The following is an 18,616-nucleotide window of genomic DNA, read 5'->3' as shown; positions in this document are numbered from 1 at the left end:
TCCACAACTATTACAAAGATGCTGCACAAATAGATACATTTAATCTGACAGGAATTTTCAATGTTGTCTTTTCCTATCTGGGTATCCAACCTTCTGTTTGATATTTCAGAGCTTCAGGTGTTACTTCAGCAATTTTTCCCCCCTTAATACTGTAATAGGCAAAGAATATTTATGCTTGTTAAAGATACTGCATTGCTAGATAGGCAACCAATTTTACATTTATTTGTTAACTGAACTGCCTAACACCACTCAGCTAAATATTTACTTTAACTGTATCTTCTTTAGTTTGACAGCTGTATACTAACACACACTGCAAAGCTTGGCAGAAGTGGAAAGAAAAAATCCAACCTAGTAAAAGAATATACTGTCCATATTATATAATAGTCAGATGAATGAAAGTCATTATCAAGCCTGTAAGTTGTGAAAATTTCCCTTTGGGGCAGTTCAGTTTTAAAACTGTCAGGGCTTGTCAAGTACCCAAGACACAGGTCTCCATTACATTGCTCTTACTCTGCAAGATCCACACTTCTTTAGAATATGTGCATATGAAGTTCAGCAGATCCTGCCACAAGTTACTACTTTTAACACAATAATACTTCGCTTCTGTTGAGAATACTGCAGTGAGTGAACCTAAATCCTTTCTGCATATGGAAACTTACTCAGTATACATGGTTCTTATTACACCATTTTTCAGACTACTTTAGCCTCAAATAATAAAGTCTACACAAGAGATCTTTTGAATAGCAAGTTACTTTCTTGGAAGCTCAGACTTTACACATCAGGTTTATATGTGGCAGTAACTGTTTAGATCTGAATGCCATCGAGACAGAGAAAGCAGACAGCTTATCCTTACCTTATCCTACAACTCCCCAAAATACAGACTTGTTCTAGTCTGTCCTTTTTCTTTTAATGTTGAATTTTCTTTATATTTGTAGGATAGTTGGAACACAACCATTAGTTGCACATCTGCATCTACTAGTCTATCACCCTGAGTCACTCCAAGTTATTTGTGTGCCAAGATTACTGATTTTAAGTCAAACTTCATGACCCAATATTTGACTGCTGCATCAAGTCCTGCAACTAAGATCAAAATAGTTATGAAAAGTAGATGAAGTTCTTTGCATGCATTTAAAATGCATTCCTTAAAACTCAACAAACTGCCAGTTAACTGTACATTTAGAGCAGCTACACCACCCTCTAGCAGCCACAACGAAAGCCCATCATACTGACGAAAGTGTATCCTCAAACACTTCCAAATACTACTTTTGACATTAAAGCTTCTTTAGCAATGTATTTTGCCTAAGTATTTTCAAAGAGTACAGATCTCTTTTCCTTACCTGCCACCAATCGGATTGTTCCCAAAATACCATATATAGGTCTCGTAACCGCTGAAGGAGGAACATCTTTCTTAACTGAAAAGCAGAAGAAAAAATTCAGAATTTCTGACTGCATCTTTCAGGACTATCTAAAAAATGATCAAACTAGGTTTGCCAAAGCTTCTTGGTCAAACCTCAAGTTTTGCTAGAGTCTGAAGTACAAGAAGCAATGCACCCGGATTTCAAAGCCTGACGGGGGGACAGAGGGGAAGATGTGGAAGCATTTCTCATGTTTAGTCAAAGTGGCCATTCAATTTAATAAATTCAACCTCATTCACATGATAGTATAGCAAGTAGACCCCTCAATGTATTGTCCTGTCAGCTTCCAGAACCTTTTTATTTTGAAGACATCAAGGACAAACAAACTGTAAATGCTTGTGCCTCCCACTTCTGACTCCTTCTTCTGAGCCTCAGTCTATTGCCGTTTCAGAAGACCTAGTTCACTTTTTTATCTATCTCTGCAAAACTACCAACAACAGCATTCATGTGGCAAGGGATACAGTATTCCAAACAACATACTAAGAGATCCAAAAGGTATCCAGATATCATTTAAAAGTCCTAGCACATTAAACTTTCATTATCCACATTTTGAGGGTAACAGAAGGAATACTAGAGAAGTTTAAAAAACACACACCCACACCAGAGTTTGGCATTTTCCCAGAGACTACAGAACAGAGAAATACAGTGCTTGAATTTTCCTTTGCTTTAAGCACCTCGCAGGTTCCTCTGATAGAACACCAGCAATGAGAACAGACGTAGACTAATAAGATTTGGGATAGCTATCTTTACAGTTTTGAAGGAGAAATTGAAATATTATACTACCACACCAAAAGTATCAGTGGGAAGAGCACACTGCTCTGCATGAAGTATACAAAAGGCCAAATAAAAGAAAGAGAATGACTGCTTTTACATTAATATTACTGTAGCATTTCTGTCTGTTTAGAGATTAGTAATACTGAGGTACAAACTCCTGAAGCATCAGAAGGGAAGTCACCCATTGCCTTCATCTCATGTTGTCATTTAATACAAGTTCTTTGATTGTTTTTATGCATTAGTTTCACACTCTCAAAAAAACCTAAAATTTTGAAGACCTCAACATCAGAATGCTTAAGACTACTTGCACTGACATCTGAATCCAGATTTGCAACACAGAACCAAATTTAAAGTGAGGGCGTTTTACTGGTTTTGTTTCTATAGGCTTTATTTAAGGCTAAAACCTGAATTTTCACAGAAGACAGCACTGGAAAAATTCAGCAAAAGCTGCAGAAGCCCAGTGTTCAACCCTTCCCATGTTTGATCTTCCAAGCCCAGCTAGCTTGGACGAGTCAGCTCTTCCTGTTGTGCTGGGCAGTCTTACCAAAAAAAAAAAAAAAAAAAAAAAAAAGAGGCAAGCACCATCACCCTGGTCACCCACTGCATCAATCCCACAGCAAAAAGGCATTTCAAACAAAGTTCTCTGCAGGACAGAATACCCAGCACAGTTTTAAAAAAATTAACTAAAGATAAAACAATTATCCCCATACCAACTTAAGGTTCTGAAGTTCTTCTCCGAGTGCCTAAGCAAGACAGACAAAAAGAACAAAGATGCCTATATTGAGAAATATTGCTGAGGAGAATACCTGTAAGAGTAACTTCTGTGGAGACTCTATCAATTGCAAGCACATCATCTGCTCCATCATCACAAGCTTCCACATAGAACTTCTCTGGTGTTATATGCCTTTAAGAGAATGGATAGAAAAAAGGAATTTGTTTAGCAACACTTACTTCAGGTTTGTTTATTCTTCACAATCTGAAGAAGATAAAAAAATTAAGCCTTATTTCAGCTGCAAAAAACAATTCTCACTGGATTGCTTCCCAACAGCCACTGATGTTGACAGTGGGGAAAAAAATAAGCCAAACTAATCAGTTTTTGCAAAATCTATGGCTTGTTTAGTAATCTAAATTCCAGTAACAACCAAGAATTAAAAGACATGTAAGTGAGTTTGTGTACATAGTGGTCCACTAATTCATGTAAACTTGAACTATAGACTTAGAAGTCTGATAAGCCAAAACCAAACTTCAAAATCACAAGTTTAATCAAACACTTTCTAATATAGCAACCTCAAGTACTACATCCCTTACACAAGTCTAGTAAGCAGAAAAATCGGAAAAGTTAAAGTAGCACTAGTTTATTGAAGCAGGTGTCTCAGCATTGCCATGTCACAGCTTAGTTAGCCAGGGCTGTGTGACACACACGGGGTAGGTAACATGTACCCTCCCCACTGAACACATCAGACAAGCCATACACTGACATCCTGTTCCGACTTCATAGCTATCCTTCCTGTCAGAAAAACTGTATGTAGTACAGTGCTAGCCATAAAATTAAACATAGTTTTCAGAAATATTCTTTAAAATACACCAGTTGAGGTACTTGCAAGAAGCCAGACACGTTATACTGTGCAACAATTCAAGAGTTATGCAGAAAGGACTCGTAGCTGTGCATAGGAGATGCTAAACAAACCAACCCAAACGCTCTTGAACTAGCATTCTTAACTCTCATAATTATTTTTTCTTTCTTTAAGGCTTGACAAGAGCAGAGATCAGAGTTTTAAATATCTTGTTCTGGGAACTTATTCTACCAGATAGATATTTTTAGGCTCTGTCTCCCTAAATAGAACTTGCATTTCTTCACATCTTTTGTGCATTTTTAATCCTTCAGAAAGCCGAATTAGAATCCCAATTTAGACCAGAAAAGCCCATGTTAAAAGAGGTCTAGAGGACCACTTAACATGTGTAGCACCCCCTTCCACCCACCAAAAGCAGGACCAGCTTCAAAGTTTATCCAACTTCAAAGTTAAACCCTGTTTCTTAGGATGTGTTTTGACTCTCCCCAAGGATGAGGGTTCTACAACCTCTCTGGGCAATTAGAGGAAAGCCAGAGACCACCAAATGCTTAACTGAACTAAACCCCAAACAGCGTAACACAACAAACTGAAATCTATAGTTAAGTGCTCATCAGGTCATTTAACTTCTTTAAAGGAAAATTAAGTCTATGGGCCCTAAAATGGTAAATGTATCAACAGTGTTCCCTTTGTAGAACAGCCTCCTTAAAATTTTCACGTACATGTATGAAATGCTTTTTCTTTGAAACTAAAAACATCCGACTAAGAACCACAAATGTGCTGTTTGTTAAACACTGAAGCCTTAAAACCGCTGCTTTCATTGCTTTTAGTTTTGATGACATGCACATGTGCACCCCTGGCTCTTTAAGGGGGTTTCATGACAATAATAGGAGCCATTTTTACAGTGAAAAGCAAACAAGCTTACACAGCTAGAATGGGCAAGACAAGTTTAAGGATACTTAGAAGCCCTCAATTTGTTAAAGAACTAAAAAAGAAATCAGGATATGCTATCTAAGCTGCAGTCAGGAACTTATTGCTACTTGGCAGGAGACAGTAGCAGGCTTTCTTCCCCACAGTAGAAAGCTGCAGCTACTTCTATCAGTTTAGTTGAACAGTCACCTTTTTCTGGGACATCAGTTGACACACAAGACTCCAGCTAAAAAAAACTGAGGAAAAGATGCTGCAAAGTTTAATATTGGACCCGTTATGCCTTTAACAGATGCTTACGTACTCTTACTCATCTGACTCTCTTAAGCAAAATAATTTGAAAAAATCCTTTAAACACAGCAGGATGTAAAATAGCACCTAAAGTTGTGAGAACGATAGTTTCTGTTTTTAAATACTCTGTACAAAAACCACAACCTAGGCAAGACACTTACACTGACAGTACAGAGCACAACTGAGTATTTCCATCCATGATCAGTATTTTTAAAAGCTGCTTTTTTCATTATAAAACACAGCCATGACAGTATCATAGTGTCAGCACTCATTCATTGTGTTTAGTTATAGCCTGTTCTCAAACAACTGAGAAAGATTACAGGTGTAGAATAGTCATCATATAAAGAAGTTTTATATTTACTACACTCGAATAATAATTTCTCCTTGAAGAACATGAAGTCTTTTACTCTCACCATCCACAAGTTAAGATAAATGAGAGAATTAAGGTGCAAATTATGCCTGGTCTCTCAGTATGTGTCATATGCCCTGCATCACTAGACCAGCCCCCAGCATTTCTCTTTCAAATCCTCACCCATATTTTGCCTTCTGTCACCTACCACTGCCTTTTTAAACATTTTTTTTCATCACCTTGATCTCTTCTTACACAATGCTTGCACATTTCTAACTTTGCTTAAACTACATTTTGCCTTCAACAAACACACAAAAAAAAAGAAAACTTTGCAATCAAAATCCTCCTTCCCATGGTCTTCTACAAGACCAGATTTGGTCACAAAAGCATCATGGAGAACACAAGACAACTTATGCCTGTTTTCAGTTCAATGAACCAAATCAGCTCCAGGCTTCAGCAGCTTGCAGCACACTAGAACAGTCTCATTGTTGACTGTTTCAAAGCTTTGCGTGGTTTTGTTTTGGTCATCTTTTAGGAGGGACAGGAGGACATCAAGCTGCTAGCCTATGAAGTTGAGAGAACTTAAATACTTCTCTCTTGGGATCACCATTAAAAACTGCCTAAAACACAACTGTACAACACCAACTGAAAAGCCTAATGCCCTGCAAAATGTTAAATCCTTGCTTCAGAAGAAGTGGGAGAATTAGTGCTCTTCAAAGTTTTTAACAGGAAGATGAATCACTTCATCCTTGCTTCACTTGTGTAAATAGCTGAAAGTTTTCTATAATTAATATGGTTGAAGAAGAGGACAAGACTCAAAAAGGTTTCAGCTCAAGTGTTCATTTACAATCTTAACAATTACCAGAACTAGGCTAGTAGTCTCATTCTCATTTAGATGAGCTTTTAAACTGTAAGACTGCTATAACTAAGATTGCCTCTCACTTCTCTTTCAGGTAGGAAGCTTATGAACACTGCTTGCAAGAATGGTGTTTTTCCACAGACTCTACTCAGCATCAAGTCTGTAAGTCTATGACAAGGTTGGAAAGATAACACATGCTTATTTTAATGATCTTAGGAGATACTAAATGCTGAACAAAGGATCATTCACAATGAGTAGGAATCTGTAGACAGATTCATTCTATTCTTTTAATGAATTAAGGAACAGATGAAAGTCCAAGTGCTAGTATTATATGAAATATAATAAAGAAATCTGTATTTTCAAGATGCCCATAAAGTCTGTAGTTATTTTTGAAACTGGTTTCCATTCAACAGGCCATGTTCTGCTTTTGTATAACCTTCATATTTGATAGCATAGCCTACCTTCTCCTTGGCTATGTTGTCACTGCTGTCTATAGCCATCCAAAACATCAAGAACTTTAACAGCAATATCTTGCTTCCCTTACAGCTTAACAGCACATAAAGCCTTCACAAAATTTGGGTTCTTCTTACTTTTCTAATACAAAAAAAAATCATGACTACCATCATCACGGGCTATTTCTCAGTATTGCTAAAGAACAAAGGGAGTGATAAATGGAAATATTTGGCATCGATACTACTCAAGAAAAGGAAAGGTATTGAACTGCAACCACCAAATTCATGTTTCAAATATTACTGAAGGTGACTTGGATGTCATTTTGAAATCTTCTCCTGAAACTGTGTGGATTGCTGCCAAGAGATAAAGCAACTCGCTCACTAGATTTCATTTCTACAATTCAAAGCTGAGAAAAGTGTTGATTCCCAACACAACAGAAATGTAAAAGCAAAAATCAACCTCTGCCCACTTACACCAAGTGCAAAATCAGGCTTTTTTTCATTTGTATATTTGTGGTGAAATTTCACTTCATTACTTAGACTATATAAAGCACTGTTGTGTATCACGAAGATGATGCAGAGTTACAGCCCACATTTTAGTTTGGTTGATCTTGCAAGAATATTCCTGTGTTCAGATACAGCATGAAAGAGGACCCATCGCGCTCTAATGGCAACTAAAGATAGTACTTCACTCAATATCATTTAAACCTTCCAGGCCTCAATCGCCAAACCCTTACTTCAGTAATTGATTATTTCACCATAAATACTTAACATTGCTCTAATGCAGGAAAATCTTTGATGTCAGCCTCTAAATACTGTAATAAAGCAAGCCAAAAAGCACACCCTGTACCGCACAGCAATGCGTTTGCTGTACTCAAGATACCGAAGTGGTCTGCAGCAAGATACAGGGAAGGCATTAGTATATGCACAGAGTCCCAACAGCATGTTAAGTAACAGTGCTAACACGCTGATGGTTTCAACACTCCAGAGATTCCAGATTTTCTAGGTGAACAGGTGTGCTAATTATACATCTACCATAAATATTACTCCTCAAGCAGAAACAGCTCAAGGAATTGGAACATCTCCCATGGAGCAGTAGTTGTTGCAGGGAGAAGAAAGGGAGTATAATCCCAGGATTAAAAAACCACTAATGGAAATACCATTTAAAACAACAAAAAAAAAGCACGTATTAAAGGCATAGCTTCATAACAGCTATGTCCAGTTAAGTGTCACTTAAGATGACAAATAATTTACTGCATAAATAAATGCCCTCAATCAACATCCCTGAGCTTGTCCATGACAGCCACTTAATTTAAGTAGGAAAAAAAAATGTGTAGCTGTTTTTTCCAGAAGTATTATCCAGTCTCTGAAAACTCAGTCTAGAAAACAAGCAAAAAAAAACCCAGAAAGACAAGATGCACTTTTGGTCCCCTCCCCAAATACAGACAGGTGGAAGGCACTGTGTTCAAGTGCAATAGCTACTAATGACTGACAAGTACTTTCACAAAGCATGCAGGCATAACTGTAGGCAAAAGGAGTTAAATTTGAAACAGACAGTATCAGAGACCCACAGGATACTGAGAATGCTATCAGCAAGATAAGTCATCATCCAAATACAAAGGAAAAAAGTTATTTTAACTGAGCCTAAACAACAGCCAGAATTCTCTGTTCTGCAGACAGCTTTACCGATCGGTTTTTATTCATTAATTGGAGTGGTAGCTTCACTACCATCTACTAGCTTGCTACCTAGAACAGCTGTTTGAATTTTACAATTTATTCATGAGGCTATGGGAGGAAGCTAAATAAGTATAACCGTGACATAGATGACAGCTATAGGTAGCAGTTTTCAGGTTAATAGTTTTCCCCAATAACTGCTGGTGTAACTCCACTAGCTCTGATGGTAGCAGACACTAGGCACCAGCATTTTTACCTGTATCACCTGAACTTGTCTGATTACATTGGTCAAGGCACAAAGGGTTTGAGTCACTACTTTTGATAGAAAAACATAAGGTTTGCCTTCTGAGCTAGATCCTGTGATTGCATGTAATGAATGGGACCCCACAGAGCGCTACAATCAGTGTGGCTTCATAGAGGGCCACCAGACTAGCCAGAAAAGGTGCAACTGCAGTATCTGACCTCTTCATAGTGAAAATGAGAGGTCAGTTAAAAAAAACCACCAAAACACTGTTACCACTAAACCCCCAAACTGAAATCTAGCCTGGATTTCTCAGAACATTCTCCTTTGACTTTGCCAACCTAGTAAGTTTGGCTCATCACCCAAGTTGTGGCCCTGTATCTTAAAATGCTTGGCAGAAAGTCTGCAGGCATCGCCGCAGCTTGGTGTAACAACAGGGAAAAAGCCCGTTTTTCAGAACATGAGACAACTGTTTTCAAGTTTGTAAAAAAAATAATTCATGTTAAACCACATTTGAGACAGCCTTGTTCTAAAAAAATTCACAGCTTACTTTTAGTTAAGATTAAATGAGAAAATTCTTTACTAGCCTGTACCCAGAAAAGTGCTTTTACTTAAAAATTCTCAGTAGGAATGACTGTGTACTACAAGTCACACAACTGCTACTCCTACAACTTACCTTTTCTCTTCTGCTGGCAAAAAGATCACAAATTCAGCTTAAAGACAGACAAATACTGTTCAGGTGACAAGAGGAAAAAAACTTTCTGCCAAATAAGCAACTCTTTCAGCCATCACTAATGACCTTACTTTTCAGTAATACTCAATTTTATCTCCAGTGTCTGTGTACCCTCACACAGCTACCTAATCAAAATAAGGAAAGAAGCCCAGTGATTTTTAAACACATAACAGCGTTATGTCAATCTGTTTACACAGATCTGTAAGAAATATCTGTTTGCTCTGAATCCAAAAGATGACAGTCAAATGAAATTTACAAGAGCATTAAATACAGTTAAGCCAGGCTTAAAAATCACTTTCAGATACCGCTGCCTGAAAATGGCATCAGTAACTCAATTACAAAGTTTCAAGCTAATCTTTAGAGGTCAGAAGCCTGGGAATGCCTTTAGGACACACAAGGACATTTCGCTTGGCTTCAGCCATGGAGAGTCTCATGCTCACAGTCATTTTTCCAGGAGTCCCAGCCGGCCAGGACGAGGGCTTATGGCAGAAACGCCTCTTCAGTTTTAACTTTGCAGTGCCTGGGTTACGCAACTTCTTTGGCTGTATAAAAGGCAGCAAGCAAACATCTGGCACGCATAAGTTCAAAGGGCTACATTCTCCCCCGAAAAACTTTAACAAAACGATTCCAGCGCGAGGTTAGAAGAATTTATTTGAAAAGTTACAGTAGGTGCTAGGCAGAAGAGTCCCAAACGTTTCAAATCATCAGCTGGCATCAAAAAAACACCACCCAAAAACAAAACCAAAAAACCCCAAACCCAAAACAAATCAACATGAAAGAACCAACTGTGCCACAACAGACTGACGGGCAAGTACGCTTAAGGAGCCTTCTGCTGGCAAGCGCCACTGTACACACAGACCCTTACATCAGCACCGGCACTGGAGCTGCTACGAGTCACCCACGGGGCGGGCCCCAGGCAGCCCCCGCCCGCTGCTCCGCCGGCGCCCCCGGGACAGGGCCGGGCACTGCGGCTCGCCGGCCGCGCCGCGGAGGGCACCGGGTAGGGCCCGCCGGCACCCGCCCTCCGGTGTGTGCAGGAGCGGAAAGGAGCCGGCCGGGTGGCCGCCAGCAGCGCCTCTGCCCGGAGCGGCGCTATCAGGCGGCGGGCGAAAGGGGATCGGGTCCGTGCCGCGGCCAAAGTCCGCCCGCCGCGGGGGCTGCACGCAGCCGCTGCCTGGGGCCGAGCCCTCCGCGCCGGCCCAGGAGGCGGGGCGGCGGCGGCAGGCACGGCACGGCGGCGGGGGGCGGCGGGCAGTCGCGGGGCTCCCGGGGCGCGCGGGTCCGTGAGGGGAGCGCGAGACGGGCGGGGAGGGCACAGGCGCCCGCTTCCCCACGGCCGGCCCCGCCCCGCCCCTCCGGCGGGACCGGTAGCGGCAGGTGACCGAGCCGCGTACCCCCCCCCCCCCGGCGGGTCACTCACAGCTTCAGGCTGGCGTAGGCCGCCGCCGCCGCTGCCGCCGCTCCTGCTGCTGCCGCCATTCGTCCGTCTCCGGCCGCCGCCGGCTCCGCGTCGCTCTCGCCCCCTCCGGCCCGGCCGCTCCCTCCCTTCCAGACTGACGCGTCCCCCAGCCGCGAGGGACGGGACCCCGCACAGGACAAACCTACTCGGGCACGTTAGCGAGCCCGCAGGGCGGGGCACCGCCTATAGGGGAAGGGGGAGGGCCCGGCCTGACTCTCCAGCCCCGCGATTGGCCGGACCGCCGCGCTCTAGCCCCGCCCCCGGCGCGGCGCGGGCCAGCAGGAGGCCGCTAAACGGTGACGCGCTGCCGAGAGCGGGAGGGGCGGAGGCGTTCGAACGGAGCCGGTGGGGACTGACTAGCGCGTGGGTGCGTGGGGAGCCACGCTCCGGGAGAGCCGCTGGGAGGGGCGTCGGCGGGGAGGTGGTGTCGGATTAGCTGTCCTCTAGGGGGCGGCCCCGCCCCCAGGCCCGAACTGTGGTGAAGTCAGTGTGAGGAAACATTATCATCCGAGCAGGGCCAGTGGCGCAATGGATAACGCGTCTGACTACGGATCAGAAGATTCTAGGTTCGACTCCTGGCTGGCTCGGCTGCTCGTTTTTTTTCCTTTCTTGCCACACCGTAACTCTTTTTTCCTTCCAGGACTCCAGCCTGAGGGTGCTGCCTGCACCACCGCTCCTGGGCAGCCCCCGCTCCTGCTCAGACCCACCGTGGCCACCTTCATTCCCCCAGTGTAGGGGTCTGTCAGGTGCAGGGGCCTCCAAAGCACCCCAGGGCTGGCTGGCATTACAGGGGTTCATGCTCTTGCCAGCACCCCCTGACCCCGCAATCGCCACCTCGGAGATGGCTGCTGTGGGGGAGGCTGGTGTCCACCTGGGCACCCTGGCTGGGGCGGGGAGCCCAGTTCTGGGGGTTTAGTATAGACCCAGCCTGGGGCACCTCCTGGCCACTTTCCCACTGGATCCAACCCCCTGGGTACCATGCCCCAGTTTTGGGCAGCTTCTTGCCTTGAAGAGGGGGAACCCCACACTGTAATTACGGTTAATGCTATTTATTCACTTCATTTTAGCCAATAGCTCCATGCTGCCGTGGTGCTCTTCCGCCAGTGGTACCTGAGCATCCTGCCTTCAGACATAAGGTGGCATGGCCACTGATAATGAAGCCTATGGTGGCACCCCAAAACCCTCTAAGGAACCCATCCCCACCAGCACTGCAAAGGAGAGCCCCATGCTGGGACCAGAGCCTGCTCCCACCCATAGACATCCCTCCCCAGTCCCTCACCAAGGGAACCAGGTCTCCCCAGAGGGACGCTGGGGCAGGACAGCCTCTGATGGGGCAGGACAGCCTCCGATGGGGCTGCAGCAAACACGGCCTGCTTGTGAAGGACTGAAAATCCCCAGTGAACCCCACTAGGGAGGTTCCCCTGACCAGTCACAGCCTCAGCCACTGATGGGGGGGGGGGGGGGGGGCAGGAGGAAGGCAGAGCTTGGGAAACAATCATTCACAGCGTAACTTCCTCCTCGTGGACTCTGGGCGATGACAATCATTGTAATTTTAGGAAAGACTTGATGCTGAGCATTGCTTGATGATACTGTCTTTAATCACTGAAATCACAACAGGCCCGTGGCTTCGCTCCCGTTGCCGGCCTTCATTCTTTATAAATATTTAACAGCACAGAAGAAAAGAGGGCTGTGTTCACAGGTGGCTAAGGTTAGTTACACCAGCACAAAACCTAAAATACTCTCTCCCAGAGTTGAGCTTTGAAGGAAACACGAAACCAAATAATTAGTACCGTTCAGTATCGTTAGTGAGGCTCTGGATTTGCTCTCTGCACGCAAAGCCACAGCCTGCGTGTGTGTGCCCAGGTCCCCACCTGGCCGTGCACCGCAGACCTGCTGCGCGGGGACCAGGGCCGGTGCCAGCATGGGAGCTGCAGCCTGGCCACCCCACGGGGACAGTTTCTTCCCGTCTCTCATCTTGCCTTAGCAGGCTACGGATGCATGTTGCCATGCGAGCTTCTGGCTGCCCTGGAAGAAAGCAGGGGGAGGATTTTTATTGCTCTGAAAAGCTTAATGTTGCTTCTCCTTAAGAAAAGGGTGGGTGAGCAGCTCCAGGCTCCCTCTGGGTTCACAACAGGCAGCCTGCCCAGCCAGCTCCGGTAAGCACACCTAGCGCCACTGCAACCAGCGAGTGGCAGGACGCAGAGATGGAAAAGAAAAATGAAAGCGTAAATGCGGTGCCATGAGAGATGCACCCCCCCTCCCAGCTTCTCCCAGCGACGCAGGCGCTCGGCCTCAAGAATCTGGGGCAAAAGGGACATGTATTTGGCCATAGCCCTTCCCTGCCCACAAGTACTGACTCCAGAGATGTTTCTCCAGTGATGAAGCCTGGGTCAACTTGTCCTTACACTCATGCACAGAAAGTTGCTCAAAATGCATCTACAGACACTTGGTATGGGCACAGAGGCATGAAGGGCGGGTGTCTCACAGCAGCACATGCCGCGTATGTCCACGTGCATAGACACGACAGCACACGCCACCCCAAAAGCGAACACAGAGCATGAAGCCAAGGCTGACATGGGAGAAGCACGGTCCAGACCAGTGTATGCAGCTGCACTTCCCCACAAAACCCCCTCTAATAAGTGTCCAGGAACACGACAAACTAGAACAACTCCTCTCCGTGCCGCCTTCTCCCCTGCTCTCTGTAATCACCTGCTCTCTTTTTCCTACAGCTACCGTATTTTTAAAGTCGCATCCTTCTTTCTCTGTGCACCCCCACACTGTTTTTTGAGCAAGAAAGTTGACAGTCCACTTCAGTGGTCATTTCAAGGCAACTTTTACACTGCCACAGATTTACCCTCAAGTATGTCTCATCTGCAATAAAATAACTCTGCCCTTGATCCCAACTGCCCTACACACACACATCGATTTTCATCTACATGCACATCTTACTGGTTTCAGTGGGACTGCCTGCGCTTCTCAACTCCAATGCTGATGGAGCCCTTCATGTGATTTTCTTAGCAAAAACAGTACAAAGCTTCTGCTGCATCGACTGGCAGCAGTCCGATAATCAGGTAATTCGGAGGATCAGGTCAAAGTAAGGATGGAGAGCGTGTGTTAATTTTCCTTCCAGCAAGGACCTGGTTTTGCTGTTGCTGAAATAATGAAGTGGTAAGATTTCCAGGGAAGTGCAAAATAGGGACTAAATTCATTAGGAAGCATACACTTGTGATTCTCCCCACGGCGGTGAACTCATGGGGGAGAGAGGCAGAGGTCACAGCAGTCCTTATGAACAGACCTGAATACTGAATTTCAGGGATGCCAAATATTTTCCCAGTGCTAAAAATCAGTACAAGGAAAAAGCATGGGAAGATATTTACTTTTTTCTCTCGGCAGCCAAAGATAACCCCTTTGTTGAACAGCCAGCCAGACCCACACCAGCTCTGAGGGGCCCAGTCTCCCCCTTTTGAGGCTGCCACAGCACACCTGATGCTGATGGAACTCCACCACTTCCACACCAAGGAGCTGGTCACTTTGTAGTAAAAAGATCTACCGAAAAAATCACTTAAACCCTGAAAGACTAGGAAAACATTTTAAAAGCCCCCCAATGAAACTTGGAAACTGAAGAGCCACAGACCTCACCAAACATCAGGGCAGTTCCCTAAATCACTTTGATCACACAGGTGTTTGTTACACTTCAAATGACAGAAAAACGTCTGCTGCTTCTATAGCTGGGGCTTTTCCCCAGCTTTCATGCAAGAATCCCGATTTAAATGAGTTTCTGTATTCTAAATGATAGAAATTTAACAGCATGATCTGAATGAAAAAAAATATCTATTAAGCGCCGGTTCCTGAAAGCAAGTTTCAGAGAACTCACTTGAATAACCATTTGCATGACAGTTACTCATTACCAGCACAATGGGACTTCCAAGGGTCCCTTACCCTAAAACCAGTCAGAAGAGCACTCTGGGGGAGGAATAAAGACTAACTTTTCATAGCACGTTTCAGCACCTTAATAAATAAAAACCCCAAAGTTCACACGAACAGCAAAACCCAATGCTATCAGCCAGGAGATAGGCACAATTCAGCATGTTTTCTGACATTCTTCTGCAGAGGATGCAATTCTCACACCTCCAGCTCCAGAGCTACCTGCCTGCCCGTTCCTCCCTGCGGGGGAGCTGCCTGGAAGCAGGCAGCGAGGGTTTGCAGCTCCACAGATGTCTGGCGGGGGGGTCAGGAGGAGAAGCCTCCCCTGTGCAGGACGCTCCTGCCTCCCCCCTCCTTGGACCCACTGTCAGGCAGCTGCAGAGCCAGGGACAAGCCCGGGACAATCAACACGGACTCAGACACCCACAGCCTAGGAAAAATAACAACGTGGTTAAACGAATTCAAACTCCCAAAGATACAAGCGGTGCAAGTGAGCACGCGTAGGGGAGCAGAGCAATGCAGTAGGTGCCTTTGCTTTAAAAGCATGAACTCACACGCTCCATCTGCAAGAGCTTCACATTGTCATTCCTAGCTCTTCGTAAATACAGGAAAGGAGAGCATTGGCACTAAATAATTTATACGGGACCTCAAAACTGAAAGTAGGGCAGCCTTCATTTCCCCAGCGCTGAGGGACATGGGACAGCTGGTAGGAGTAAGGTGACACGGCGTGGGAGCAGAGGCCAAGCTCCCCGGTGATGCGAAGGGGGCTCCTGCAGACAGCTTACCGCACAGGCTGCTCCAGGCCTTCCACAACGGGAAACCGTCCTTCTCCCCCTCCCCTCCTTTCCTGCTTATTTTGGGGTTGTGGGGAAGGCTGCAAGAGTTAGACAGCAGTTTAAACCACCGTTTAAGAAAGTCTCAGTCCCATTGGCGTTTTCAGATCTTTCCGAAACAAAAGCCAGAAAATGTGCGTGAGGGGCTGCTCTAAAAATCAAGAGCCAGCGAAAGCGTGAGCCACACAGCAGCAGGTATTGTAGAGACAGAGTAACAGCTGATGGAAGCTGGTGTTTCCAGCTGATTTCCAGAAGCCACTTCGTATCTCCCTGCCTTCGCTGCCAAAGGAAGCTCAGAGAGGGGAACCACTTCCCCGGGACTATCTGACTTTTTTACCAGGGACATCAGCTGGCATTATTTCTCACCTCAGTCGGTTCAGACAGTCCTAAGATCACAGTCACACCTTGAAATACACATCCCCCTGGCCCTGGCTGTGCTGCAGGACACAGCTGATGCCATGCACCAGGGTGAGAGCACTACAGGATCTGCCGCGGCTGTTGCTGCCCCGATCCATACTGCCTGCATGCAGCACCGGTTGTATCTTGTGTCAGCTCCCATCCCTTTGCCATCCAGCATTTGGAGGCTAAATTTACGGCTCTAGGGGGCTCACATATTTGAGGTCAATTTTACCTCCTCTAAGTTCACGGGTAAAACTCTCCAAAGACAGATATGGCCCAGAGCCACCTGTACTGGTGGGAAAATCCCCCCACTCAGGCTTTTGGTCACTCACTGAGGGGCTGCATGTCCCCAGGAGAAACGGTGCCACAGAGCCAAGCTACACAAACCTGGAACTCTGGATGGTTTATAGGGCAGGACCCTCCAGCCACTTGCTGCCACCCCTGTCCCCAAGGGCAGCAGCAATAGTAGAGGCGCTTATGACTCGATGGGGCAGAAGGCTGGATGATCTGTCAGCCCGATGAAACTGCATACCAAAACCACCAAGCTCGCGAGGCTTGGGCAGTTTCGGACGTTCACATTTCAGCCGAGGAAGTTGATACCGACGTGTAGGAGGGTGCTAACAGGCCACGGTCTCCATTTGTTTTACAGCAGATGCTTGTGCCTCTGTTTAACGCTGAGTGCAGCATCTTGCACCACTCAAAACAGAGGCCTATGGTATTTATTAGCACAAGCAGACAGGCAGCTTGCTGCTACCTGGCGCCTGTGCTGCTCCAGATGAGTACACAGGGCAGTCTGACTCCATGATGTAAAGTTCAAGCACCTATCTAGCTACATCCATGCTACTGGAAAAAAGGTTTGTTTGAACCATAGTGGGTTCTTGGCACAGACTCATTTCAGGAGTCCCAGTACCACTGCTCAGCTAATTTATTGTAGTTTCCTCACTAAGAAGGTATTAAAGAGTATCATTTCATTCTCTGCCAGCCAGAACCAAATTTACATCTTTAGCATAGACACATGAGGATTTAGCTAGTTTTCCACAACAGTATGTTGGAAAAGGTAGCTAAGATCCCCAACTGCATGTGAGGCTTTAAATTAAAGAGCTTTTTCTTCAACAATAACTTTGTACCTGTACGTGAGGGGCTGCACAGCTTTGGTACCTACAGAACATGCACTGCAGGCACGCTTACATATTAACACATTGAGGGAGCAGATTTCTTTGCCTATAAAGCAGGGGGGTTCAAAAAGTGAAACCATCTGCCATTCTGCTTTCTCAGCAGAACAGAAAGTAAGTGCCCTCTAACCCCTTGCTCAGATAAGCTGTTATTATTCACGGGAGCAAATATGTTTATACCAACATACTCATCTGAGTACAGGTTGTGGAGCTGGGCTCTAAATCCCTGTGTAACAAAGCCTTCATAACAATCTCAAGTTTGTTCCCAGAGCTCTAAATAAGCACCATTATGAAATGGCTTTGTGCTGGGCAAACACCATGGAAAGGAGTGGCCAGGCTGGGGGCTGAGCCATGGGGACAAACTGGAAAACTCAGGCGAGTGTCTGTGTACAGAGAGCTTTTTTCCAAAGTGAGCTCTGCAAGCAAGAATGAGGATGGATTTCCCCCGTGTCCACACTTTCAGCATCCCGACCTTTCCTTTTCAAACATGATCCTCTGTTCGGTCTCTGACACAGCAGACCGGCCCCTGCGTATCATGCTGACACGGAAGCCTGGGCCCCAAGTCATTGCAGTAGCTTTGCCTAGCTTGTTCCAGTTTTTTGTTCTGTTTGAAATGGTGTGTCAGCCTCCAGCTGCCAGCCAGTGCACCTGGTTTGTCCTTGGAGAGTTGGTGCTTTTGAAGCCAGGCTTGATACCAGAGTTTGGGGAATTAACTGAAAGGTCTGAGTGCACCATTTTGTACAGACCTCTTTCTTTTCTTTTCCTAAAGAATTAATTAAAAAAAAGAGCATCTAAAACCTGATATTAATCGCTTGATGTCCTTCAGGGAATCTGATGAAATGTGCTTGTCAGGAAACATTTAGTAGACTGACGGGATGTCCCCAGCAGGCAGGCAGACAAGCCAGCCTCTGGCTTTTCAATTGTGCATGGCACGATCTGAGTTCATAGGCACGATAGCAAATTGTGCTTTCACTGAAGAAGCTTCCAAAATGAGCCAAGAGGAATCTCCAGACAGCAGAAAAAGGCACGTAGAAGTAAACCAATCAGTTTAGATAACATGCCACATTCTTGGTCAAGTAGACATGGTTTGATAGAGCTGGAACTCACAAGCATAGACACTCTGGGAATCCAGCAAAAATCTCTCATATCCTTTTACAGGAATATTGCCAACTGGCAGAAAAACATGCACAGGAAATCAGCTGAGGATGGGGAGAGGGAGATCATGTAACAAGTTGTCTGTCCCAGCTTTCCGATGTCGGCCACGCTGGCTAGTAGTGGTGCTGGTAGGCAGCTGCTGGAGTTGTGCCATTCTCTATGTGTTTCAGATGACAGGAGTGACAAAGCAAATGTTCGTCTAGTGGGTAACAGCGATGCCCATCTTCATCGTTCAGTTCCATCCCGCAGTCCTGCAGAGAGGCCGTGCAAATTATTAGAACACGAGGAGGAAAGCACCTGACGGGTATTTTGAGGGCAGGCTTGTACAAATTTGTCTTAAGCAGTTTTATTGAATAAGCTTGATCTTGTTGTGAGGCGAAACCCTATGTAT

General features: G+C 45.3%; 2 protein-coding genes and 1 non-coding gene across 3 annotated transcripts in view; 1 reads left to right on the top strand and 2 right to left on the bottom strand.

The window, feature by feature from the left end:
- Positions 1-10,899, bottom strand: part of SACM1L (SAC1 like phosphatidylinositide phosphatase) — a 31,080-nt gene extending 20,181 nt beyond the window's left edge. Inside the window, exons 1-3 of the mRNA XM_055803747.1 lie at positions 10,704-10,899; positions 2,996-3,093; positions 1,338-1,412 (exon numbers count right to left, since the gene is read on the bottom strand). Of these exons, the coding sequence (XP_055659722.1) occupies positions 1,338-1,412; positions 2,996-3,093; positions 10,704-10,762 (232 nt within the window). The 5' untranslated portion in view covers positions 10,763-10,899. The remainder of the gene's footprint in view (positions 1-1,337; positions 1,413-2,995; positions 3,094-10,703) is intronic.
- A 357-nt stretch (positions 10,900-11,256) lies between these two features.
- On the top strand, positions 11,257-11,329 carry TRNAR-ACG (transfer RNA arginine (anticodon ACG)). Its single transcript has one exon. It is a non-coding gene; the product is annotated as a tRNA-Arg (tRNA).
- Positions 11,330-12,318: 989 nt separating this feature from the next.
- The window catches only part of LIMD1 (LIM domain containing 1), a 35,691-nt gene continuing 29,393 nt past the window's right edge, over positions 12,319-18,616 (bottom strand). Inside the window, exon 8 of the mRNA XM_027793596.2 lies at positions 12,319-18,476. Coding sequence (XP_027649397.2) covers positions 18,339-18,476 — 138 coding nt within the window. The 3' untranslated portion in view covers positions 12,319-18,338. The remainder of the gene's footprint in view (positions 18,477-18,616) is intronic.

Source organism: Falco peregrinus, chromosome 5 (genome assembly GCF_023634155.1).
Source record: "Falco peregrinus isolate bFalPer1 chromosome 5, bFalPer1.pri, whole genome shotgun sequence".
Lineage (NCBI taxonomy): Eukaryota > Metazoa > Chordata > Aves > Falconiformes > Falconidae > Falco > Falco peregrinus.
The sequence above is the reverse complement of the archived record's forward strand: the minus strand, read 5'-3'. Positions and strand labels throughout refer to the sequence as shown.